We start from the raw sequence: 26,373 nt of genomic DNA on the forward strand, positions 1-26,373 counted from the left end.
GTGCTCAGAGTGCATCAGCAGCACCGTTGGCTGTTGTAGAGTAGTCTAGTGTCGTCCACAGGGTGAGGTTATGACCCCTGTGCTGGCTTGTTGGAGGCTCATTGACATGACAGCCTTGGGTTTGGCTCAGAGTGACTCTCTCAGCTAATGAATCAAATCAAATCAAATCAAAGTTTATTGATCATATACATAAAATACAGCCGTCGACGATGCAATGAAATGCTTAGGGCAAGCTAGTTCCTCAACAATGCAGCAAACAACAATCAAACAATCAAAAATGCAATACAATATAATCATTAAAAAAATATATAACATAAGGTGGCAAAGTGTATAGCAGCAGAACACAACAGCAATATTGGGCAGCAGCAATAGTGGGGGGGACTGGCCAAATTGGAAGGTAAGGCAAACCTGCTGTTCAGCTGGTTTTTGGAACCTGCACAGTTGCAGGAAAACCTAACCTGCTATCAACCAGGTTACTAGATCTAACTAGACTAACCCTAACCCTGCATATTTGCAGGTAAAGCTATAATCTGATATGAAGCAGGTTTCTGTAACCTGCGTAGCTGCGTAAGTAAAACCTTCTGACGTGCAGATTCTTGGGGGTAAATGTGCAGAATGCAGAGAGGAGTTCAATGTTAAAAAGATATATTCACAAACATGAGCAATGTCTAGCATCATAAAAATCAAATGTCAAGAAAAAAAAAAAAAGGATCATTCTACAAGCTGCTGTTAAACAAGCTGCAACATGAAAACCCTGCTTTTTAGGAACAAGACTTCCTACAAGCCTGAAAAACATGATTGTGTAATTCCTAATGATTAACCATAATAATAATAATAAGCTTTCACTAATTGAAGAAAGAAGAGGTTAGACTGAAAGGGCCCAATGCTAAACTTGTTTGTCTTGGAAGAAGAAATGATCACAACCACTATTACAACCATTATGGTTCATCTTGACAGATGAACCAAAAGCACACACACAATAGCCTTTTCTAGGACTCTGCACACAATGGGGCTCATTGTAATACTTTATTGTAAGTGGCTGAATCGCATTAACCTTTGACCTGGAGATATAATAACTTGCAATAAGAATTCAGTGACATAACACAAAATAACCATCTGACCTAAAAACTAAAGCAAACAACAAAACTATTCAAACAGACAATCTTTATATAGCATTAGTTTGACCCATTAGGCAGCCTTTCAACCCAGTGCAGACAGGTGGACTGATTTCTCCAATTACAATTTTATATTGAAAAATGTTTTTTTTCAGTTAAAAAGTAAATACATTTTAATTTCTCAATATGAACAAGCAGTAGACGGTGTGGAAGCCAGCCTTTAGGTTGCACTTCCCTGTGTTAATGCAGCTACTTCGTTTTTTAAAGATATCAGTGAGTGGCTGTTGATGACAGAAAATTTGAAATTCAGAGTAGCAATTGGCTCTGTGTCCCTCAGTGGCTGGCTGAATACAGCACTGGCTGGGGATCCTGCCAAAGGCTTCATCTTTTTGTTTAGCGACACTGTTCATGTCTGCATTTGTCCCTTTTGATAAGGCCTTTCATCCTGTTTGCATTGATTACAGGCTGATGAGTCACCCTGATACAGTACAGGCAATTCACGCGCCCTACCACACACTAGGCCCTTTGTGGATTGGAATGTATGTGTGTGTGTGTGTGTGTGTGTGTGTGCGTGCGTGCGTGCGTGCGTGCGTGCGTGCGTGTGTGCGTGCGTGTGTACGTGCGTGCGTGCGTGTATCAGTGTGTATGGCCCATGCAAAAAAGCATGTCAATACCACCCACTGCCAAAATAGGGTCCCCATGTTCTGCTTCATGATCAGAATGTGAGGAGAAGAAAGAGCAATTTATTCATGCCAAGTGATATTAATGAGCACAAACTGAGAAAAATCTGAAAATACAGTACTACTAATACCAAGATGAATCGTTTCACAATATGGAACCTTGATACCTAGTTGTCACTGCTGCAATACAAAATGATGCATCGTTATGGTAGAATTCCATATTTACTACAACTTTGGTGTATGTTTTGCACGCATGTGAGGAAAACCTGACTCTAACTCTACAGCACCTTGTGAACCTGTGTTATACTATTTGCCTGTGTGATGTGTGAAGTGAGTTGCAGCTCAGTTCAAAGTGGCAAGAGTGAGAGGGACAATCCCTGTTCTGTAAAGAATTAAAGCCACCTCTGCAAATAGGCCAGTGTGTATTGTAATGCCTGAGGGTGGGAGTTTCACTGCGGCTGGGGTTTCCGTGTAAATAAACAGTGTGGAGGTCTTCGTGGGCGGAGGCCCCCTCTCCCTGGGGTTGGGCCGAGCCTTTTGTTGCCTTTAATCCATGCACTCTCTATTGAAAAGCATGAGGGGGTGCCTGGGAGAGATTAGCCTGCCAGTTCTTGTGTGTGCTTGAGTTTCTCACAGACTGACTCTCTATACCTTGGAAATAGCACAGATATCCCATGGCGGTTGACAAGAATGGCAAGTAACTAGTGTTAGCCAATCTCAGATTTTTACATGTGTCTCTATGCCTGGAACGCATAAATGCCAGCAAAGCCACATCATCCTCCATAGTGTATTGGATACTGAGAGATTCAAACTGTTTTGATAGTGTTTTGAGAGGGTCTGATATAACCTTGGTCGAGGGAATCTGTATCCAAATACACACCACGTTATTTTCCCCTTTTCCTTTAGTCATATTCATAATAATGTAATAATAATCGCCATTGCATGTACCTTCTTGCATTTACAAAAAGGCATCATCTCTATGAATTATTTTGTCGCTCATTTAGTGGCACTACTATGTCAGTGTGGTTACATAGACAGAAATGTTGGTTTTACTTTAACAACGTTTCACAGAAATAAACACCTTCTTGTGTGTGCTTTCAGTGAAAAAAACATAACTACAGGTTGTAGAACCTAAGTGTTTGCAAGGTTCCCTTTTCCTTTGTTTAATGTAAGGCTCTCATTACCACGTGGTAGTAACAGATTGTTTGAACTGGAGAGAAAAGCCATTCGAAGCTAATTAAGCAGCCATTCCAGGCACTATTCACAGACAGAGGACCGAGGAGCACAGGCATTTGTCAGCGCTTGACCCCGCGTGGTATTGATTGACAACATAGCTTCTTGAATGACAGGCTTGACATAACCTGACCAATTGCAGGCGAGTGAATAAGTGTGCTGCACAGTCATTGGACGAGAAGCTGTAAAGCCGCAAAGGAATCCCACGTGGGTCAGAGCGAAGCTAGCAACATGCGATAGGCTGTTCTCTCTAGCTCAGACATGGCCGATGTTCATGGGGATCAGACCCGAACAATCATCTTATTCCCTACAGCTCACAATCATCCAGATGTTAATACATATTCACACGTAGGCTATCTCTGTTGTGCAACTTAGTAAACAACGTATATGGGCAGATGCACCGTGCCGCGACCAAATCTGTATAGTTTGGTTCAACCTGACTGTGTGCGTGCAGGGCTATATTATCGCAAAAACATTTTTATTATAAGAAAATGTGTATTAGATACAACTACGAACCTATGGATTTAAATATAAAAAAAATCTCGATTTATTTGATAATTATACAAATCACCATATTTCGCTGCAAGCAGAAGACCTACTTCAATCATGAGGCAAATCATGTCGGCTTGTATTGCATCTCAAATCCAAACGATGAATTACTGTTTGTAAAACAAAAGTATACGAATGCAACACAACCCTACCGAGCATGTAGATATGGTGTTTTTGACTCAATATTTGTTTCGGTACAATAAATGTCGAATTATGTGGGATAAGGCGATTTTTTATAGCTGCTCAAGTCTGCATGGAGGGTGATGTCATATATCATTGAACCGAAGCCCCACGTGGGGACATCGTTCTCCGATAGGCAGATGCAGCAGTATTCCGTCTAATCTGATTGGACAGATAGAGGCGCTTCCACGGCAGTTCAGCCCTCGTGCTGTAGACTGCCTGTGTGTGGCACGGGGAGCTGGACAACAGGGAAATGTGAGATTGTCGAAGGAGTACCATGTTATGCTTTTAAAGAATTTAAAACCTCTTCTCATCGGAAGAAAGATTTTTGGAACATATTTTGGGATTACCCAGCCATCTTTTTTTCGAACAAAAGGCTCAAGAGGAGGTTTGTGGTGAAGAAGAAAGTCGCTAAACCGCTTGGCTTCAACCCTACAAATTCGCTGAACTACTAAGCTAGCTAGCTGGTAGGTTGTCATCTCGAGTTAAACTGAGTGCGCTGGAGAGAGGATGATTGTCGTGGTCTGCGTTGATCAAGCACATTCTCGCCATCCGGATACCATTGGGACGATTTGACAACGCACTACAGCGGGGTTCCTTTTTTTTTTTTAACCCAAAACATCGGAGTTTCAAACATTTGAGGACGCACGTAAAAGGTACGACGCAAAAGTATCTGACAGATAATGGCTATCAAGCCAAGAAATGTAATTCACTTGATACTAGTCAACCTTGCTAAAGAGACCTAGCTAACAGTTAGCTAAGAGGGTGGCTCGTAGCGCGGGGTTGGGGCATAACCCGCTTGCTTAACATGGGTGGCTACTTCCCATTATCGCTGGTGGATGTCAGCCATCGTAGTCACGTTAGATAAGGTCACATTGGTTAATATATTGAATTTGCGAGCTCGCAATGAAGGCACAGAAAAAGGAAAAAATAAATCTCAGAATGATGTAAACATTGGGGGGGTTCAACTGAACTGGCATACACAGCATACTTTGATAGTTTTGCATTTAACTACAGCGTACGGAGTTTATTAGACTATCTGAATATATTGTGTATTTTCTTATGTTTTCGACCTAAAGACCTAAATCGCGTCATCAAGGAATTTGGACCCGAGGATTTTGACGAGGGCAGGAGTTTTTTCCCAATCGACCACTGGGCTTTGTGTCCGGCTCTTGTGAGGAGACTGGCGTGCCAGAGACCAACTATCTAATCAGAGGACCGAGGCACTCGTTTCTTCGACAAATAAACAAAGGATACATTTCAAGATGTATCCACAAGGCCGACATCCGGTAAGTTACGCCTCCTATAGTTTCAAGTTTGTCTGATCACGTTATTGTATTTTTCTAAGAGAATATATCGTCAGCAACAGCACCATGTGTTAGTGCGCTTCAATATCTCCAAGGCTCTCCAAAGCACTCTTGATCCTATCCATGAACTGATAAGCTGTCTATGAATTACTTCCATCAGTGACTATTGTTGCATGTATGATTGCATATTACCATGTATTAACATCACATTTAGTGTCATTCTCAGATGTTCTGTTATGATGTTATGACGATTGTTTACATAGTCGAACCGTATTTTATCCTGTGACACCTGCTTTGAATTCCGTCGGTGGAAAACAGTTTTTTTTTTAGACTGCCACAGGAGAGCTCATCCAAGCGAAGCAACGCGCTGTGATGGTGTTTATGCTAAGCATTACCATGGTTGTGCGTCTAGAGCTGTAAAGACTCCCCCCTCCCTGCTTTGTCAAAACGCTTTGTTGTTGTTGTTGTTTGTGATGTGAGCTGCTGTAACGCCTTAATTTCCCCTCGGGTATCAATAAAGTACCTATCTACCTATCCATCTATCTTCTGTTAGCTTACTGCAGTCGGGATGTTCCTCCAGACTACCCGTGCAGTATGAAATATTGGAGCCCCCTATAGAATCCAGAACACAAAGAACCAGGCTATATATCTAAAGACTGGTCAGAGCTCCAAATTGCAGTTAGGGAGAAATATGAAATAATGTTATTGATGGGCTCATCATTCTATTTATCATATTTCAGGCACCACATCAGCCTGGACAACCTGGGTTCAAATTCACAGTAGCAGAGTCCTGCGACAGAATTAAAGACGAGTTTCAGTTCCTGCAAGCCCAGTACCACAGGTGAATATTCCAAACTATATCGTAGGATTAAGGCACTGTTTGAACATGATTTTAAAAGCTTTATTTTCTACGTGTTAAATATCAAGAATTTAACAATGTCCTTAGTGTTTTCATACTTGTAAAATGTAGATTAATTGCAAGTGTGTCTGCCACAGTTAGCCCCATCGATGTGTTCCATTCAGTGCCGACTTTTGCAGGGAAAACAAAGACTACAATTGTGACCGGTTGCACACTGTATTCAAGCGGTTAAGAGTGAGTGATTTATTGAAGGGCTAGAGACGCCTGAAAATTGACACCTTCTCTTCTATTTTAGTCTTAAGGTGGAGTATGACAAACTAGCCAATGAGAAGACGGAGATGCAGCGCCACTATGTCATGGTAAGATTATGTTACAATAGGGAGCAATTATGCTCCTCAATTGTGAGGCTTGTAAGGGATCTATGTGGGGTGGAGTGACACAAGGTATTGTGTGTACCTGTGTTGTTGATGGGGTGGGTTAGTCTCAGGTAAAGGCCTGAAGAAACGGCAGGGGGTGGGGACGGGGGGGGGGGAGGGCGGGGGCGGGGGTGGCGGGGCTTGGTTTAGCTGCTGACAGACTGCAGTAGGCTCTGGGCTCCGTTATAGACCGCCCCTGATCTACCAGGGTCAACAATTGCAGCGTTGCCCTCTGTGTGCTGATCTGATTATTCTCCTAGGAGACACTGTGCTCAGACATATGCATGGCCATAAATTAGGTGTGGGCTGATGGAGGAGGGCCAGAGCGGTGTGTGGGAAAATGCACCACAGCAAACAAAATGGCGGATGTGTACAGTCTAGAATAGGTCTGGTTTTAAATCAGAATAAGGTGGTTGTACAAGTCGATGAAGTTTCACATTTATCCATTCAAACACTTTGCAGTGGTCGAAATGAGAAAGTATGTTCAGAAATGACGCAATCAGACGGTTCTTCTATGGAAGTGTACTCTGTTATCCTAGGTAAACACACAAGGGATGACTTAAACCAATACACTCAGTCTTAAGTTAAACATTCTTTTCACAGGAAGAAACATGTCAGCCTGACAGAGAGGAGGTTAGGTAAACATGTAGGGAAGTATCCCACAGCCAGTACTGTCTGCTCAGGGTGTCAGGTTACACCAGGGCTGTGTCGCTCTGATCTGAGACAGAATGGCTCGCTTGTTTGAAAGTAATTTTCGAAGAAGCTAATGGACTGAATAATGCATTGACCTCATCAAGCATACCCTGACTGGAAAGCCATTTCTGCCCTGACCGCCGCTTGCGGTCTCCACGGATTACATTTCAGTCAGACAGGCCGACCTGGGCTGAAATATCATGAGCATTGAGCAACTGAGTTAAGCTGAGCAAACAGACATCTCTGTGATCTGAGGGTTTAAGGTATTGATCAATAACTCTAAATCTGATGCTCCCCCCTTCCTGTTGTCCACAGATACATTAACACACTGCTGTCGTCAAAGAAAATGCACTGCCAGATTAGATTGTATTGGTTGGATTCTTAACGCGCCGATTTCTTGTCTCTTGTGTCTGACGTTCAGTGTCATCATATTATTTCAGCTAAAATAGGCTTCCTTTATTTATTGTGGTTGAAACCAAGTTGTGAATAAAAACTAAACGCATTTCTCTTCTTTTATTACAGTATTATGAGATGTCCTATGGGCTGAACATAGAAATGCACAAACAGGTATGTACCGCTTTGATTCTGTCTGACTGTGATGCATTCACCTCAGTGCTTCTTCAGGCTGGAGACATTCTCACTCAGTGTCAGGGGACGCCCAGGCTAAGGCTGAGGCCAGCGAGGGCAGGAGGAGGCAAGAGTGTTGTCAACTGAACTGGGTATTGATGATAGGTGGTGTAAACAGAAGGGGGTCACTTCACATCAGGCCCAGAGGCCTGTGTGTGTGTGTGTGTGTGTGCGCGCACATGCACGCATGTACGCACATGCACGCACGTACGCACCCACACCCACTATCCCTGTTGTCTGTAGAATTTGGAGTTTACCAGTGACATAGAGGCGGAGTGGTCAGACTGCTTTGATAAGATTAAAGGCAGGACTTTGGCAAGTGAGGCCTTTAACTTGATGACCAAAGGCCAAGGAGAGGAGTGCTGATTATGTCAGCGACTTTCAGACAAGCATTAATTATAGGAGGGGGTAAAAGTCCTCTTCTACTAGCATTTTATGTACTAGTTCCATGACTGAGTATGCACTCCTCTGTAGACATACATAGATACGTCGAGATACAATTGTATTGTCTTTAGTTGGAGTGATATGGAAGTTCTAGTAACACTTTCCATTATGTTGCCCCTATACCCATGTAGTAAATGCTCCAGTATCAACATTGCAGTTACAGTGCAATCATAATTGCTTTGTAATTGCATATGGATGGAGTTGAGCAGTGTGTTATTACACAAGTGGGGGAAAAGGATATATTCCAATCCTTATACTAAGACAAACCGGTCAACTCCGTAGGCCTGTACCATCCGATGACCAAGCGACTATGCAAATAACACGGCAATACAATGTTGTTCCAAGCGGAAGTACAGCGTTACCTCACAGGTGTGACCGCAATTCCAAACGAGCGGTTAGAGAAAGAGCAAGGCTCCGTGTGTTGAGAGCAGCGTGTGCCGGGGCGGTTGTGTTGACTGTCCCTCCTCCAGCCCAGCCAGGTTAATGACAGCAGTGGGAGATGGTGTATGGTGATCCGTCAGTGTCACACAGCCAGATGTCTGTCAGGGCTGGGGGCTTGGAGGGGGGGGGTCTTCTGATAGCTTCTGTCAGGCACTTATCTCCATCCAGGGGGGAGGGGGGGAGCAGAGAAGCAGAGTGCTAGGGGCGGGGGGAGGGGGTGGAGGCTGGATCTGGGGGGATGGGCAGCATGCCGGCCCTATGTAAACAGGTTAATCGACTGATCCATTTTAGCTCCTGACTTTTGTCAGGAACCTCAACAGAGCCGACGGAAGTGCCTGAATAATTCATTGGCGGGGCCCTAACCTGCTGAACGGCGTGTTTGTGAGCAAACAGTGCGGGCCCCAGTCCTGCCTGCAGCTCCCCCATGCTAGCCAGGCTCAGGAGCACGAGGAGGAGGAGGTTGGGAGTGGTAAACAGCCAGGGTTGGGTTGGATTATTGGATGCATTATTGGATCGAGGCATATTATTTTCCAGCCATTGGATTTATTTTCTAGTGAGGAAATCCATTCCTCTAACTTGGGCCCTTTTTCACGACTGTGCTGAGGCATAATGCGGATTTCGGGATGCAAACACAAGCACAGCTCAGATCGGCTGACGCTGTAGCGTCGTCTGATCCCCTCCACCAGCCATGTCCGTATGTGGAAACATAAAGCTAATTGCTACAGGCTGATGTCAATAAGCAATTACAATGGCTGGGGCTTATTGCCTGCGCTGCTCAAGAGAGGGGCTCAGTGAGTTAGCACATCCAGTTTTAAGGTTTATTCGGGGGTTTTTCTTCACCTGTTCTATTGGCCTAGCCATACACCCTTGTATGAGGCCACACAGAGACAAGGAGTGGGCGGGGGGGTGGGAGGGGGGGGTCAAGGAGCTTGTTCAGAGATGAATGATTTATAGATATGGGCCTCAAGGAATTATTTGCTAAGGAGCTAACAGTCTCTGGTACATCGGGCCAAAACAAACTTGGTCAGCCTGTGGAGTGAGTTCACACCGCCCTCGCGCAGAAAAGGGAGTGTGGCGATGGCGAGCGGTTGGGAAACGCTGCCGCCCTTCACCACCCCCGTACCCTCAGTCAGTCAGCTGGGAATGACTGCTGGAATATATTAGGAATCATTCAGTTGGAGAAGTCTTGCACCGTTAGCCTTAAAGGGACGGTGTTGGCATAATGATGTTGTATGTGTGTAACTAAATGTCGAAACGGTCTTGGTTCTTTCGCTTCGGGTTCATTAGGCGGAAAGGAGAAAGGTTTTCTTTTAATATTGCGAAGTTTTTAGTTACACATTTACTTCGTAGAGTGATCCGTCTGAATCGAGATCAAGAACAAGTTGAGGTTAAGTCATTGTAATGATCCCTGCATCCATTTAGAGGCAGGCCAATTGCCCTGCTCAGAGCAGATCGATGCAGGTAAATTTAGATGTCAATTAACAATTTGGCCTGGACTGGCTGCACATTAACAAAGGCTCTGAGGGCAGCCTGCTGCAACATCTCAATGTAGTGGATACATATGCTAGCCTGCAGGTTAGATCAGACACTCTACTGAAGTGTAATTCCCTTGTTACTATGGTGTGTGTGTGTGTGATGGAGAGAAAGAGAGAGAGAAAGAGCGAGAGAAAGCGATCACCTCCTGACAAATTGGAGTCTCATTCTGACTGGGTCAAGTATTGTTTGTGGACCGATCACGTGACCCAGAGCCACCAGTTGTTTTCCCTGTGTATTTAATGCTCATCAGTGTCTCACTTCATTTTCCCCCATTGCTGATAGCAACAGACAAATAGCTTTCCGCACGGCGGCTCGACAGGCCGGCTTGAGAGTCCTCTTAAAGCGGTGCTAGACGGGTCCGAGTACCTGTAATTGTGCAGCAGAGCGCAAAGCTGGCCTCTCGAGGGCTAGGATGTCATCTGCTTAAAGTGACGACGGCCTCGTTTAAACCTGCTCGTGTAGCGGTCCTGCTGCCGTGCTTGCTGATCACTGCACCCCCCAGTCTAGGTCTGTGACACCGTTGTCAATAAGAATCCGTGGACGTCTACATTTGCGTGTCGTGTACCCAGACCCGTAATGAAAACACAGTTGTTGTTAATACATGACGGGAGAGTTCAACTCCTGACCTCTCTCAGCCAGCTGTCACCATGACACTAAGCCCCCCGAGGAATGTGCTCAATGCGTTCGAGGCCTTTTTAACAAATCCTGTCAAATGTTCGACTGCTATTGACATGGCTTATCTCAACAAACAAGGATTATACAACAAAACCGCTTTTTTTCGACCATCTCCAAAGGCCTTCCTCCTTGAGCTCTTACCAGATCAGAGCTTACAGATCACTTACTGTATGGCATTAGTGCTAATACCTCGTAGTATCTAATGCCACCCTGTTCATTCCTTATACGTAGAAGTCAAAATATAGAAGTCAAAAAAGACTCAAAGGTCAGTCCCAGATTACCGCCAGTGTTTCCAGGCATCTGCTTGCTTCGCTCTCTGATATTAAAACTCGGTTTTAGCTTTTTGTTTGTGTCCCAAATGGCCTAGCCGTGAGGAGTGTCTACTCTGTTGTAGTGGAGGTCGGCAGGGCTCACTCTGCCGGACATTACACACCAATCTCTCCCCGGCTCGGCTCAGAGAGGTAATATCTCTGGCTGCCAAAAGCGCCTGGCATTTCTGCCATGTGTAATAAATAAGCTGGCGGTCTGCAAAGTACATTGTGTATGCCTGCCGCTCAGATGAAAAATAGGAGAAAATCCCTATGATGTGTTTGTGTTCCGCAGTGGCCCTGGGTTGAACTGCGCCTCATAAATTCCATAAATGATGTAGCTTTGGCAGTGTTATTTTTCTGCTCACAGTAAAAGCTCCAACCCGAGAAGCCTGTCGACTCGTCTCCCATCCCTGGGACATCCAACTGTTTTTGGCCCCCCTCGACACACACGCATGCACGCACACGCGCGCGCGCACACACACACACACACCTCCTGCCTCTACTCTTTATCCACTATCCATTTGCAGTGTTCATCTGATCGACAGCCTGAAAATTCAATTTAATGACCTGCCTCCAAGCACGTAATATGATTTTAAAGCCTGTTACGGTCAAGCAGAGGTACAATTTGCATAATGATCCCAGCAAGATAGGGCTGCCGTCGTTGCCATGGCAGTGGGGAGATGGGCAGAAGAATGGAGGTTGGGCCCCGAGTTGACGGCCTGGGAGGGGAGGGGGGAGGGGGAGGGGGGGGGCAGTGCTGATGGGAAAGCTAAGGGCTTATAAATGGCCTCATCTTAGTCAGGTCAGGCTGACGACCACGCTCCAACATTTACAGGACTGTGGTTGTGCCCTAATGTTATTGATTACAGATCAGAAGTGCTGCCCATTATGGTCCATCTATCTCTACAGTTTGCGCAATCATCAGTAATAAAAGTGTAATTACAGAATCATGTGTCAGATAGCACTTGTAAATACTGGTCAGTCTGGGTCATTTCCTGGGCGTGGGCCTGGCGGAGTGGTTTGACTGCGAGGTGAACTGCAGTGGACAGCAGAGCTCGTACGAGAGGAAGCAGGGCAGCGTGATGGAGGACGCTCTCACCACAGCAACACTCGTATTCGTTTAGCTTGGAGTGCACTCCGAACACAGCTGTGCTCCATCCCCCCGGGCCCTCCTAATGTTTTAAATATTTCAAATGTCAATATCATGCTGTTTAGAGGATGTTGAGTCAAGCAGTTCTGATTGCCGCAGTAATTGACTTAATCGTTGTAAACATTAAAGGGGGTTGCATGAAGTCACTCCGCTGATACTTTTGCCGTCTAAATTTCCTCTGTTTTTTTGTTGTTTTTTTTTCAGACGGAGATTGCCAAACGGCTCAACGCAATTCTAGCTCAAATTATGCCTTTTCTGTCACAAGAGGTATGTGTTTTGAATTGCCCACATTTCAGTGTCACACTTTTGATGTCAGAAAGACCAGTTAATGGTTGTTATGGTGCTGTTTTGTCTAAAGGTATTCAAAAGCCGCACCGCTTTCACTCTTAAAGGTTAGATGATTTAGAATAATTATGTATGGCACTTGTCCCCCCTCTTACAAGCGGTGGTGTATTGAATACAAAGTGTGTAATTGACAGTTGAATGCGTGCAAGTGAGTGACAGATGAAAGTATGTCCTATTAAGCGTGTCCTCTGTGTTTCTCCCCTCTGTAGCACCAACAGCAGGTTGCCCAGGCTGTTGAGCGTGCTAAACAGGTGACCATGACCGAGCTGAATGCCATCATCGGGGTACGTGGACTTCCCAATCTGCCTCTGACCGTGTGTATACCCCCTTTTTTTATACCTTCATTTTGACCTTGGCGAGGGGCAAACCTGCACAAAACTGGGACCCCTGACTGGAACCTTTCCAAAGTTAGCCTTTATGCTCGCCCCCACTGCTAGACTGATCAGTAGACAAGACGGTAGTCAGCCCCTGCCAAAGTGCAGATTTGCCCCTGTCATGAGTTGTTTTGTCTGATTTCTAAAGATAATGCTGTTGTGTTGTTGGATAATGTTGTTTATGGTACCTGAGATAGCGTATGTCGGGGTGAGAGCTTTAAAAGGCTCTGTGGTGCTCCAGCCTCTACCTTTAGCCTCTGTTAGTGTCTTCACTGCCTTGTTGTGTGTTTTATAAATGTGAGCCGGGGAGCTCTTGAGATCCCCCCTGCAGTATGTATTGCTTTAATTGGCTAAGGTTTTAACGAGGAGGCTCATCCCTCACTGCTGACCTGGATAGCTGTGGGAATTAAAGGCAGGGCAGGGCAGGGGGGAGGGGGGGGGTGCACACAGTCAGGACTGCAAGTGCAGCCAGCCAGCCAGCCAGTCATCTCGGACCGCTCCAGCCTGCAACACTACGCAGTACGGTCTTCATCAGACCTCACCCACCATCTGCTCATCATTGATCAGCATGGCCAGCCTCGGCTGTCCTCCTACCGTAGAAATGACAGATTCACCCCCAACAACAAGTCTCACGCCATCAGTGATCTTATTACAGGAGTTCACTCCTCTCTGAGCGAGCTGCCTCCCTCCCTCCCTCCCTCCCTCACAGGCTTGTTAACATGCACAGGAGGCAGGGCCGAGTGTCTGGAGGCAGATATTGGAATTCAATGTATGCCCCCTCTGTGACCTTTCATTCCAGGGTAATTGCTCCCAGGAATTTCTCTCAGTAGAGTCTTGAGTCTTGAGGTGATGGAGTGCTACTTGTTTTTTTTTATCTTATGGAGCAGATGCGTTATTATACCTTTGCCACCAGATTTTTATTGTTTTAGAAAACCAAATTGGTGTTTTCAGTGCATGTTGCTGCGGTTATTGTTTTTTGCGAAAAAAAATCACTTGTAGTCTATTAGAGGTAAGAAAAATGATACTTTAACCTTTTGAACTGGCGTCGCTGAAATCAGTTTGACTTTCTACCTTTATCGGGTCACCATCTGGTTTCCCCTCAAGGACTGGAGGGAACGCCTCAGGTCACGACGCCTCAGGTCACGACGCCTCAGGTCACGACGCCTCTGTCAACATTTTAATGATTTACATACAGGGGCCAACAGTCCAATTTGGCAGTTTCCAGCGTTATCAAACATTTAGCACTCAGTTCATATCTGTCATTTGGGTTGCACATGTTGACAAGGGGAAACGTAGCGATGTTTATGAATACATGGGCATTAGGAATTCATTGAGGAGCGGCTCTGTAGACATGCCAACAGACCTCATGCATATTGTAAAGCAAGGTAGGGTGAGAGAGCGTGCCAACACGCTGGAGCCAGCCGCATGTCTTATTGATGGGGCCGAGGGCCAGTAATAGGATGCATCTAGGACAGCTGCTGGTGAGATGCTGCTGTGGTTCCGCTTTGATTAGAGAGGGAGGTCTCTCAAGATGGTCGCCAGTAAAAAAAAATGAAGAAAGAAAAAAGAAGCAGCTCAGCAAGCTTGACTCGGCTGCGGTTTGAAGACGGCCCTGTGATTGTTGAAATATTGGCGGAGACGGAATGCTGCATTTTTTTTTTTTTTTTTTACCGGCCCTTTTGGAAGCTTCTCATGCACGGTTGCGTTTATTAACGAACAGTGGATATATATATATATATATATGTGGATATATATATATATATATATATATATATATATATATATATATATATATATATATATATATATATATATATATATATATATATATATATATATATATATATATATATATATATGTGGATATATATATATATATATATATATATATATATATATATATATATATATATATATATATATATATATATACACCTATTCTCTGCAACACGAAAAAAAAAAAAGGAAGTGAAATGTTAGATGGAATTCTAGTCTAACTTTTTAATTTAAGAGCCTGTCTGTTCTGACCAGAGTACTTCTGCTGTGATGATCACACTGGTAGACTTTTTCCTCATTAGTGTCAGTCATGTGTGGTGTGCTGCTCTGTGGGGTCCTGATCCACTCTCTCTCCTCCCTCGCTCCCTCCCTCCCACCCTCCCCCCCTTCCCTCCCTCCCCAGCAGCAGCAGCAGGCTGTCTACCCAGCCCTCATGGTCAGTGTCACACTGTAATGGCCCCTTGTGCCATCGTGGAGCTAATGGAGTTTGTGTGTGCCTCAGATAAGAGTTTGAAGGGCTTGCGCATGCTGCATGATGTCCATACTAAATCACTAGAGGAGAGCCAAATTGATAGATTTGCCCAATTTTGTCATTCAACAAATTTTTTTTTTGTCCTTTTCGTAAACTGTTAATGAGCTTGCGAGTTCTATTCACACTCTGGAAAGAAAAAAAATGCTAAGCACAAAGAGTAGGTCTTTATCTTGGAATATTAAATTAGTGTGAATAGGCTTCCTTTCTTTATTTATTATTGTCTTCATTTGTGCCCTTACTAATGAGGGCTCTGGCTGATCAGCCATGCATATTACCCATCAGTGCCTCATTAAACACAATGAGCAGGGATGGGTCTCCCCTGCCAATGAACTGGCTGCTTAATTTCCCTGATGGACATAATATCATCTCACACACACACACACACACACACACACATATATATAGTATATACATGATCTTGTATGCACATTTTATAATTGGGTTGGCAGCCCTATGGAGTGCAGGGGAGGTTTCAGGTTCATATCCCCAGTGACATGGTACTCTACACCCATTCTACTCCAATCAACTCCACTATACCTACACACATGTCATGTGGAAATGCTCCAAGCTATTTAAGTCCCCCTATAGAAAGGCTTGGCGCTGGACATATTAGTAGAAATTGTGCCCTCTCTCATAGGGCAGGCCTTGTGAGCTTTCCAGTCTCAGGATGAAGGTGGGAATATAGATATTGACTGGGAACTGAATTAATTTTGTTCTAATTCTCCTGGAGTGTACACCGCTGTGGCTTCCCACCCATTTAAAAAATCCTCTAATATTAACAAAAATGACCATAAATGGTCAGTGATTGAACTCAGCCAGAGAGAAAGAATATGCCATAATAGCAGTTGAATTATTCAGCGGGCTTGTAGGCAGTAATAAATTGCGGATGTCTTTATTGGTGTGGCTCTGCTAAGCATTATTTAACCTTGCTTTAAACTGCTTACTTCCATACTGAGTGCCTTTTAACTCCCATCCATTTCCCTGTGCCTTTCAAATATTGATGTGATTATTGGAGGGTTGACTGAGTGCCAGCCTGGGACCCCTGGTCTTGGCCGCTGGAGCAGCCTGCCAGCCAGACGCGCGCACACACACACACACACACACACACACACACACAGCCACACACCCAGACGCTCACCTCAGGCACTGCTGGCACTCACTGCTTCCTTGGTTTCTCAAAGTTTAGCTTTGCAGATGACTCATGAGCTGTGAATCTACCAAAGTGAATGTGAAGGGAGTAAAAAATAGCCACGCTGCTTGTTTGAAGTGTTTAAAGAGCAGGTGGTTGTTTAGCCCACAGGCTTCTAGACCCCCCATCTCTCCCCTAAGAGGATTGGCCAACTCACTGACGACTTAGGAATGTTCTTGTGATGCGCTGTGTGAAATGTACCAGTTTTACGCCATGCGGAATGATAGCTCCCGAGATTCCTCTGGATTTAGGTGCGGTAGCGGCTCGATGGGAGTTTGAGTTACGGTTTTCATTAATAGTGTTCCCATTGTTTCGCGACTAATCCAAGCTTTCGCTCACTCTGCTGTGTGATAAATTAAGAAAAGAGAAAAAGTTTGCCCCTGCATTTTGGTGAGCCCCGTGTCTCATCCTGTCTTGAGACGTGTTGAGCAGTTGATGGTTAGTCATAACTTCTATTCTCCTCGCAGCACATCTGAGGCTTATGCCACGCTCGGCTGGTATGGAAATAGCACTGAGAGGGGGGGGGGATTGCGCTCTGATCCTGACAGTAATAGATGTGTGAATGTGCTAATATCTGCCCGCCCTGCGCTGTGCAAATGGGGGGGGGGGTTTAACTGATCAGGTTGTGTTTAGTGTGTGGCGTCTCTTTGCTCTTTCCCTCCGACCCACTTGCCGCGTGTCTGTCTGCCCTGTCTGTCCACAGCAGCAGCAGCTCCAGGCCCAGCACCTCTCCCATGCGGCTCACGGGCCGCCCATCCAGCTGCCGCCCCACCCCTCGGGCCTGCAGCCCCCTGGCATCCCCCCAGTGACGGGCGCTGGCTCCGGCCTGCTGGCCCTCGGCGCCTTGGGCAGCCAGGCTCACCTCCCAGTGAAGGATGAGAAGAACCACCACGACCTGGAACACCGAGGTGAGGAGACCAGAGAACCTGCTGGAGGTCTGGAGGTGGTCCAGCTGCTAGAACCTGTTCCTCTGGAGGGCTAGATATATGTATCTAGCATAGCTAGATTTAAGGTTTAACTGCAATCTGAAGAATAGTCGACAACATAAGCGCACGTGAAAGAATGGAAAGTGCTAGAAACAAAGGGGTGGGAAGGCGGGTGGGTGGGGCGCAGAATACCTCCTGTTGGACAAACTTAGCAAGCCTATGTTGAAACGTAAATTCTAGGGCCCCTTAGGCGAAAGGCACAGCCGGCACGCTCACATTCTCATTGGGTAATGAGCTGGTACATTCTCAGCCCATGACTGGACAAGCCATTCAACGGCTCCAATCACAAGCTGATAAGAGGGGAGCCCTGTGCCCTGCAGTCAAATCTCTCACTTGACTATGAAGCATCTGTTATGATATGCTTAACTGACTTTGTGTGTTTTTGCTTTGCACGACTCTTGCCAATCATCGCCTCATCTGCCGCGGCTGTTTCCTGTGTCAAGAGAGCACGGTGAGTTTTTCCTGCCCCATATTGTCTGCTGCATGTTTGGATTGCCTTGTTTTTGTTTCACCATCAAGGGCATTTCTATTCACGTAATAATGGAAATGTCAAGTGCGAATTCTTGTTCGAAAACATGCCAAAGCCGTATTCACGCAGTGGCGTAATCTGCTTTCAATAAAATGATTAATGGGAAATGAGGTTTGTAATATAAGCCCCATGCATTTAATCCAGAAGGGAAATGACTCGTGTCACGCCAGAGAGATTAGCAGCTCTGTAATTTCATCACTATTAAAGAAAGGCCTGGACTTCCCTTCTTAAAGGATTTATTTGATCCCTTCCACTGTCTCCCTTGTTTACCAGCCCCACTATTTCTCTACCTCTCTTGCCTTTTGATAAATATTCATGAGCACAAATGCAGAATTGGGGTGTGTGTGTGTGTGTGTGTGTGTGTGTGTGTTTTTCCTCTCCCCTGCGCGCCCCAGACCTGCTAAAGCATTTATTTGAATGGCTGAGATCTCTGATGGCTCGTGATGGGCCTGTGAGATTGTGTTTCTGTCGGATGGGCCGACTGAATGGGTGCAGTCATGTCTGAAGAAATGGAACTCCTGGGGCGATTAGCAGGCCCTGTTTTGTTGCTGCGCTCTTGTCCCAGGTCATCTGATAGCAGAGTGGTGACTTTGGTTAATGAGTCACGCTAAGCATCTCTTTAAAGGTCAGCCATTATGCAGACAGTGGCCCTTTGCCCAGACCGCCAGTCCATCGCCCTTTGTTCACTCCACTGGGCTGCCGTTGACTTTGTCCCCTGTTTCTTGCTTTGGATCTCCGAGAAAAGGGGACAGAGGCAATCAGTAAAGCTTGGGTGTTTACAGGCAAATAGCAACCTCCTCTGAAGGCCTGCTGGACACCTGCCTAGTTACTCCTAGTTTTATTGGCTTTTTTTAGAGTAAGCCATCCCCCCCCCCATCCCCCCCCCATCCCCAGTCTGTGTGGGCAAGAGCTGAGAGAAGAAGCACTAGTCAGTCCCACGCTGCTCTGCCCACTGGCAGGATATAGATCCCTCTTTCTTTATCTCCGTGCTCAAAGCCTGCCGTTAAAAGCCGAGTGGAGCTGACACGGTGCCCAAGCGCGCCGCAGCAATCAATGCCCACGCCACCCCCCCCCCCAAACTCTCTCTCTTCCTCGCCCTCTCACACGCTCAGCCTGGCTGACTCCAGAGAAAGGGCCTCTGTTCAGCACCAACACACTGCCCATGTCCCCTCTGAGGCAGTCTGTTGTCCAGTGTTGAGGGGGAGGAGGGGAGGACAGCGCCGAAAAACAAGCCCTCCCTTTTAGTCCAGATAACGGTCCATTCTGTTCTGAGAAGCATCCAGGACAGGCTTGTGTGTGAGATGGGCGGGAGGGGGGGGCTTGGGCTGGTGTCAGGGTACTGTCTGGAGCTGTCCTACACATGGCTTCCAAGCATCCGAGGCATCTATGGTGCTGCGAGTGAGTGGGCCATTTGTAGCGTTTCTAGAGTTGAATGTGGACAAAAGAACGCACACGGTGATTCAAAGATGGTGGTGTTATGCAATCTGCAGCGAAATGGCAATAAACCTTTATGCCTTTTTTTTTCTTCTTGTTATTGTCGTTCCCAGAATAACTCCATATCGCCGTCAGACAGCCTGCGTACAGCCAGCGAGAAACACAGAGGTTCCTCCGACTACAGCATGGACTCCAAGAAACGCAAAGTGGAGGAGAAGGACAGCATGAGCAGATATGTAAGTCACTTCACAGCACTCCTATTGACAGGTACACTGTGGCCAAGTGCAGTAATCGTTTATTATTGATATGTACCTGTCATCTTGACTCATTCTTATCTCTCTCTCCCGCCCCCCCCCCCCCCCCCCCCTGCCCCCCACTCTTTCTTACTCTCCCCCTACCTCACCCTCTCTCCACACACAGGACAGTGACGGTGATAAAAGCGATGACCTGGTCGTTGATGTGTCCAACGAGGTGAGGGCAGCATGCAGGTGGACTCTGCATACAGTATAATCTGCCCAGTGACAGTCTAGAATAACGACCGCCTCAAATATGTCCATCTGAGATGAAGCATGTGAAGGACTTAGGGTTAGCTGTGTGCTGAATCGGATTGATTGTTCCTTCTTCAGGACCCAGCCACTCCTCGGGCAAGCCCCACCCATTCGCCCCCAGAGAACGGCATCGACAAACCCCGCCCTCCGAAGAAGGACACGCCCAACAGCCCGGCCTCCGTGGCGTCGTCAGGCAGCACCCCGTCCTCCAAGACCAAGGAGCACAACAACCATGTAAGACCCAGGGCAGAGAGAGAGAGAGTTGGGAATGAACTGGCAACTCAGTAGCTTAGGAAAAGAAAGAAATGTGGTGCTCCCTCCAAGCCTGGGCTTTTTAAGTACTTGACTACATGTCGGGGATAATGTTGTCCTGCTGCAGGAACAGGCAGGTTCTCTCTGTTAATAGCTCAATGTATTTAAGTATTCCAGGATTTTTTTTTTTCTGTCCTGGAAAAAGATTAAAGCCAAAGCAGGGAGGGATATATATATATATATATATTTTTTTTAAAAGGGCCCCCATCTCCATTGTAGCTGTAATAGGTTTTGGAATAAATAGCAGTTTATAGCTCTGTAGGACTATGGGGGTTGTCAGAATTAGATTGGATTACGTTCAGTTTGCACTCCAATTGTCAGTCTGGATAGTGCCACCGCTCTGGGATTGTGAGTCTGTTCTCTCTCTCCTCCTCCGGTACAGAATGACAAATCCTCCACGCCTGGCCTCAAGTCCAACACCCCCACACCCCGCAACGACGCCCCCACCCCTGGCACCAGCACCACCCCTGGTCTGAGGCCCATACTGGGCAAACCCCCAGGCATGGAGGCTCTGGGTGAGTACTTTCACACCAGCCCCTCTTTGGAAACCAAGAGCTTTGCTGGCACTTGTAATTCCTCCACTATGTTCCAGGTTGTATTCATTATTCATCTCCTTTTTCTCTCTCTTTCTCTTTCTCTCTGAAGCGGCCCCAGCTCTGCGGACTCCCCTGTCAATTGCGGGCTCTTACCCAACCCCCTTCGCCATGATGGGGCACCACGAGATGAACGGCGGTCTGACCAGCCCTGGCGTGTACGCCGGCCTTCACATCTCTCCTCAGATGAGCGTTGCAGCCGCCGCCGCCTACGGACGCTCCCCCATGGTGAGACCTGCACTTTCACACTTCATTGGAGACTGGCGTTGGAGACCGGGTGTGTCGTCAGTTCTCGGCTCCGTAGCGTCTGACACCATTGTTCCTTTCCAGGGGTTTGATCCACACTCCCACATGAGGCCTCCAGGCCTGCCTGCCAGCCTCACGTCCATGTCCGGGGGCAAACCGTAAGTCTCTCACCCACTCAGTCCACTGGCACACTACTCTGTTGTGTATTTTATTATATTTCCACCCCTCCCCCTTATTACAATTATTATTAAAACATTTTTATCTTGTCACCATATTAATATTCAATAACGTTCAGCTAAAATGATGAACATTAGAACAACAAGTGGCCTACATCACAACTCCTGTTTGTTCCCCTGCCTCCTTATTCCCTTTCCCCCCCCAAGCAGACAATTGAGGAGAGGGCTGATAGCCCTGCTCTGGCCCTACGAGCCCCAAAGTTGCTGCCCTAATCCACTTTCTAGATCTCTTCCTGGATATAACGATGGTGATCACCGGCACTAAAGCAGGCCTGTCCTTGTTCTTGGTTGCAGAGCGTATTCCTTCCACGTGAGCGCAGACGGACAGATGCAGCCGGTGCCCTTTCCTCCAGACGCGCTGATCGGCCCGGGCATCCCGCGCCACGCCCGCCAGATCAACACGCTGAGCCACGGCGAGGTGGTGTGTGCCGTCACCATCAGCAACCCCACGCGCCACGTCTACACCGGGGGCAAGGGCTGCGTCAAGATCTGGGACATCAGCCAGCCGGGCAGCAAGAGCCCTGTGTCCCAACTGGACTGTCTGGTGAGGACAGACAGACAGAACTACTATTACTGCTCATTCACATTTTCCCTCGGATAAAGTTTACATTATTTTAGACAAATGTACTTATTGTAAGTCGCTCTGGATAAGAGTGTCTGCTAAATGACTCAAATGTAATTTGTTTACTGTGATGGAAGGAGTAGAGTTCCCATTCCCCCACTGGCTTGTAGGTAGACATGACTGACCCCAGGAGCCCTTGGCTTGTCCAGAGCCTGTATTGATTTCCCCCTGTCCCTCTGCGTAACAGAACAGGGATAACTACATCCGCTCCTGTAAGCTGCTGCCTGACGGCCGCACATTGATTGTGGGAGGCGAGGCCAGTACTCTGACCATCTGGGACCTGGCCTCGCAGACGCCCCGCATCAAAGCCGAGCTCACCTCCTCCGCCCCGGCCTGCTACGCCCTGGCCATCAGCCCCGACGCCAAGGTCTGCTTCTCCTGCTGCAGCGACGGCAACATCGCCGTCTGGGACCTCCACAACCAGACCCTGGTCAGGTAAGAGGAGGCACCCCACCACCGTCACGACTGGGATGTGTTCTTCACGGCTAAGAGTTGTTGATGTAAGGGGAACCATGGTGGTTTTTTCAGGGAGCCTTGAGTGACACTCTCTCTCTCTCTCTCTCTCTCTCTCTCTCCCTGTGGTGTTTTAGGCAGTTCCAGGGCCACACAGACGGCGCCAGCTGCATAGACATCTCTCACGACGGCACCAAGCTGTGGACGGGCGGCCTGGACAACACAGTGCGCTCCTGGGACCTGAGGGAGGGCCGGCAGCTCCAGCAGCACGACTTCACCTCACAGGTATAGCCAAGACACACACACACACACAAAGCATGATAGCAGCATAAGTGCCAATCCAACTGTTGGCCTCCATGCTACCTCCTCTGTCCCCTGTGTAGATCTTCTCCCTGGGCTACTGTCCGACGGGCGAATGGCTGGCCGTGGGCATGGAGAGCAGTAATGTGGAGGTCCTCCACCACACCAAGCCAGACAAGTATCAGCTCCACCTGCACGAGAGCTGCGTCCTCTCCCTCAAGTTCGCCTACTGCGGTAAGGACACACACACACACACACATACTGGTTGAGGGAAGGGCACATTGAATGCTTGGAGGACATCACAAACTATTGTTAGAGTACCACATCCTGTCAAGTGTTAGTGGATTTATCTACGGTGGTACAGCGTCCTTTTCACCGCCCCCAGTGCTATTCATTGCAGTTCATTGTATTATGAAGGTTATTATGAGGACCCCTACGCCTGTTGTGCAGTTCTTATTTCCATTACTCCTGGGTTTTTTTTTTCTTTCCTGTGGCCTGATTTCACTCACTCTTGTTGTGTTTGTTTCCAGGTAAATGGTTTGTGAGCACTGGGAAGGACAATCTGTTGAATGCTTGGAGGACTCCTTACGGCGCCAGCATATTCCAGGTATGCAGATCAATACAGTCTATCTCTCCTGTCTGCAGACAAAACCCAACGTTTGCACAGTCTGCTTCAGAGGGAAGGACACAGTGACCGCTGTCTGACAGGGTGGCTCTATCAGTGAAAACTGAACCGTAGATATTGACCAGACGAAGAACTCTATTTGAGGGGTCTAGTTGGGCCAGGATTGCGTTTCATTACAAACCTAATATAGCCTTGTAGTCAGTCAGCTGTCCTCTGCCACTTAACCTCAAATGTATTTAGACATTGTGTGCTGTAGGCTTGAGGGATCGTGAAATGCTGTAAAATCTAAAACTGTGAATGTCTCCATTAACAGTCCAAGGAATCCTCGTCTGTCCTGAGCTGTGACATCTCGGCAGACGACAAGTACATCGTCACAGGCTCTGGTGACAAGAAGGCCACCGTCTATGAAGTTATCTACTAGATGGGACTGCAGTGGATTGGAGCACCCCATGCTCAGGAACAATGGACTCCTCTTCTTCCTCCTCCTCCTCCTCCTCCTCCATCTGCCCTTCCTCACACAGACAGCCTGGATGTTGCCTGCAGCCCCTGGGTAGATGGGTAGGAGGCCTGGACTGGGGCGGGCTGGACTAGACTGGACTGGACTCAGCAGTTCCCGCCACACTGGATGGCTCTGTCCTCTCTCACTCATACGACTAACACTTTGTACACTGAGCGCAGCTCCAAAGGCACTAGAGAAGAAAAATATTGTCTTGCTGTTTTTTTTTTTTGTTTTTTTTTTCTGTTTGTTGGAATTCTTTTTTTTCCTTTTTTTTTTTTTTTTGTGTGTGTCTTTTTTAACGTGGCGAGAACGTTCCGTGACGCAACAAGAAGCGGCGCTTCGCTCTGGAGCTTCTCCCCGGAGGTCCTGTGAAAAGTGTACATAATGGAGTAATAAAAGGCCTTTTATAGATTTATATTTTGGTGTCCAGTTACGCTTGTGATGGTTCTTTCATGTTCTCTCCTTGATTCTCTGGTCCCCTCTGGGGATGGAAATTAGATTAGGACTTTGTAAAAGGATATTCTATTCCTGTTTTTTCTCTCTCTCTCGTCTGCCTTTTTTCATGTTCGTTTTCCAGGCTGACCTTTTCGGAAATCTAATTTGGATTTTTTTTTTCTCTCCCTGAAAAATACTTTTTTTTTTTTTTTTTCTTCGCTAGAACACAGAACAGAGACATTTGAACGTGTCCAGTGGATTTTAGCTGTGGAGAATTCTGGTAAATTTCCATTTCTTTCAAACTGCAGTGCACCCAGTGAACCACGGGGGAAATGTACAGGGAGAAGGAGAGGACCATGGTCACAGTCACCTCTCTGTAAACCCTGCCTCTGCTGGGTCATTTGAATCGGCCCCTGTGAATGAGTCTAGTAATGCTCAAGGACTTCCTATTGGAGGGACATGGCTTCTAGACAGTAAAGACTGCTCCTCTGCATATCTCGCTGAGGATTGTTGGACTTGTTACAGGGGAGCAGGTGGGGCCTCTGCTCTCTATACACTCTTGAGTATACTTGTGAGACTTTTCTTGTTCTGTGCTCAGCGTAGCGTCATCTTCCCTAGTCATCAAACTGTAAAGAGTTAATATTTTCCCCATCTGTCTTGACTGTCAGTGACTGATACACAAGGGTTACACAGTCACCTATGTACATGGCAGAGGGAGAATAACCAGACCGTAACAAGGTTACTCATGTTCAGTATGCTCTGTTCATCCAAGTCTTTGTAATATCTCGCTATCTATCTCTCCTCTCCTGGACTGAATGGAATGGTCTCTATTCAAACACACATCAAACCATGTAGCAGAACTCTGTCATCACCACTGAGGATGTGTACAGTTGTTGATATTTCAATAAACTGTTTTTGATAAAAAAAGAAAAAAGAAAAAGTCACCCAAATTGTTTTCTCTTCAATAGCTGTCTGCACCACTAGTCTGGTTGTCTGGTTACTATATACCAGGGGAGGCTGGTGACGGTTGAAATCAAAGGACGGGCTCATTGTAATGCATGGAACGGAATGGTGAATGGCATCAAACAGATCAATACTATTCCTTATTCCTTTCATTACAATGAGCCTGTCTGTGCTACCTCCACCAGCCCCACTGCTATATACAAACCACAAGATAATGTGACAATGGCTGATTTTGTCTGATATCATGTTAGATGAACTAACACTTTCTCAAGTGCCACAGTTGTCCCTAGATTGATATTCAATGTCAACCTCAAGTCAGCAGTGAAGCAGGAAGTGTGTGAACCAGCCAATGTTGTGGCTGTATATGCTTGAGTGGCGCTGTGATGGACCAATCGAGGAGGACACGCCCTGTGTTGTGTGTCCACAGAGCTGAACCGTTCCGCTCTGCTCCCCTCCCGTGAAAACAGGGAACGCTCTTCACTAACTGCAGGGGCCACTGCTCTGACCGGGGGGGGCACTCTGGGCACATGCTCACTCACTCACTCACTCGTAGGCACACGTAGGCTCTCGCTGACAGGAAATGGAACCGAACTGCACCAGCAAATGGCTGTAAATGCATCCAGATATGAGTTAACCATCTCAGGGGAGCAGAGGACTTGAGGAGGAGTCATCCTGGGCACTCTTAGTGGGGCACCGAGGGGTCTGCTAGCATTAGGTTAAACTCTGGTTAAAGCCTGGTACTTAATGGAGAACCTCCATTCATATTTGAGGTTTGAACTTTGTTTAACCAGGCTTTTAATGTTATTGGCATATCTGCAATGACTAACCGTCAACCACTTTTTACCTTTAAGTGATCCGAACATCTTCGACATGTTTTGTACGATGTGTGCACTTCATACCGTAGGTTCAACATGGTACCATTAATAATAAACACATCTCGTTCCAAGTGACACAATAATAGTGGAGATGAAAAGGGAATCTTATCCAGCACCACTTGAGAAGGATGACGCAAAACCATCCTCTTCAGCTCTCTTGAGTGGTCTTTTGGTGGTTGAGTACTTTTGGGTGGGTTGAGATGAATGCCCTAGTCCTTCCACTCCACACTCTCTTAGGGCTTTTTCCCCTGAGCTGTGAGCCCCTCACACGGCAAGCCCTTCAGA

The 26,373-nt window shown here is 46.7% G+C and overlaps 1 protein-coding gene across 1 annotated transcript; it reads left to right on the forward strand.

Annotated features, from left to right (window-relative positions):
- The first annotated feature begins 4,244 nt into the window (after positions 1–4,244).
- Positions 4,245–25,238, forward strand: tle3a (TLE family member 3, transcriptional corepressor a). Its single transcript, XM_083666733.1, has 20 exons — positions 4,245–4,413; positions 4,837–5,046; positions 5,805–5,905; positions 6,219–6,282; positions 7,555–7,599; positions 12,421–12,483; positions 12,771–12,875; positions 17,136–17,375; positions 19,495–19,617; positions 19,802–19,852; positions 20,008–20,163; positions 20,624–20,756; positions 20,887–21,062; positions 21,165–21,238; positions 21,611–21,860; positions 22,126–22,373; positions 22,529–22,676; positions 22,775–22,925; positions 23,222–23,298; positions 23,630–25,238. Exons 2-20 carry the CDS (start codon positions 5,023–5,025, stop codon positions 23,735–23,737), a joined length of 2,337 nt encoding a protein of 778 aa, XP_083522859.1. The 5' UTR covers positions 4,245–4,413; positions 4,837–5,022; the 3' UTR covers positions 23,738–25,238.
- Positions 25,239–26,373: the final 1,135 nt, after the last annotated feature.

The sequence above is a fragment of the Argentina silus genome (genome assembly GCF_951799395.1).
Source record: "Argentina silus genome assembly, chromosome: 3".
NCBI classification, from domain to species: Eukaryota; Metazoa; Chordata; class Actinopteri; order Argentiniformes; family Argentinidae; genus Argentina; species Argentina silus.

What these genes read in the sequence shown, in the direction of transcription:
- tle3a (XM_083666733.1), top strand. Translation starts at nt 5,023, where the DNA reads ATGTATCCACAAGGCCGACATCCG. An exon ending in TCGTTGATGTGTCCAACGAG is followed by an intron (nt 19,853 to 20,007) that starts GTGAGGGCAGCA and finishes TTCCTTCTTCAG; the next exon opens with GACCCAGCCACTCCTCGGGC. An exon ending in CACAACCAGACCCTGGTCAG is followed by an intron (nt 22,374 to 22,528) that starts GTAAGAGGAGGC and finishes GTGGTGTTTTAG; the next exon opens with GCAGTTCCAGGGCCACACAG.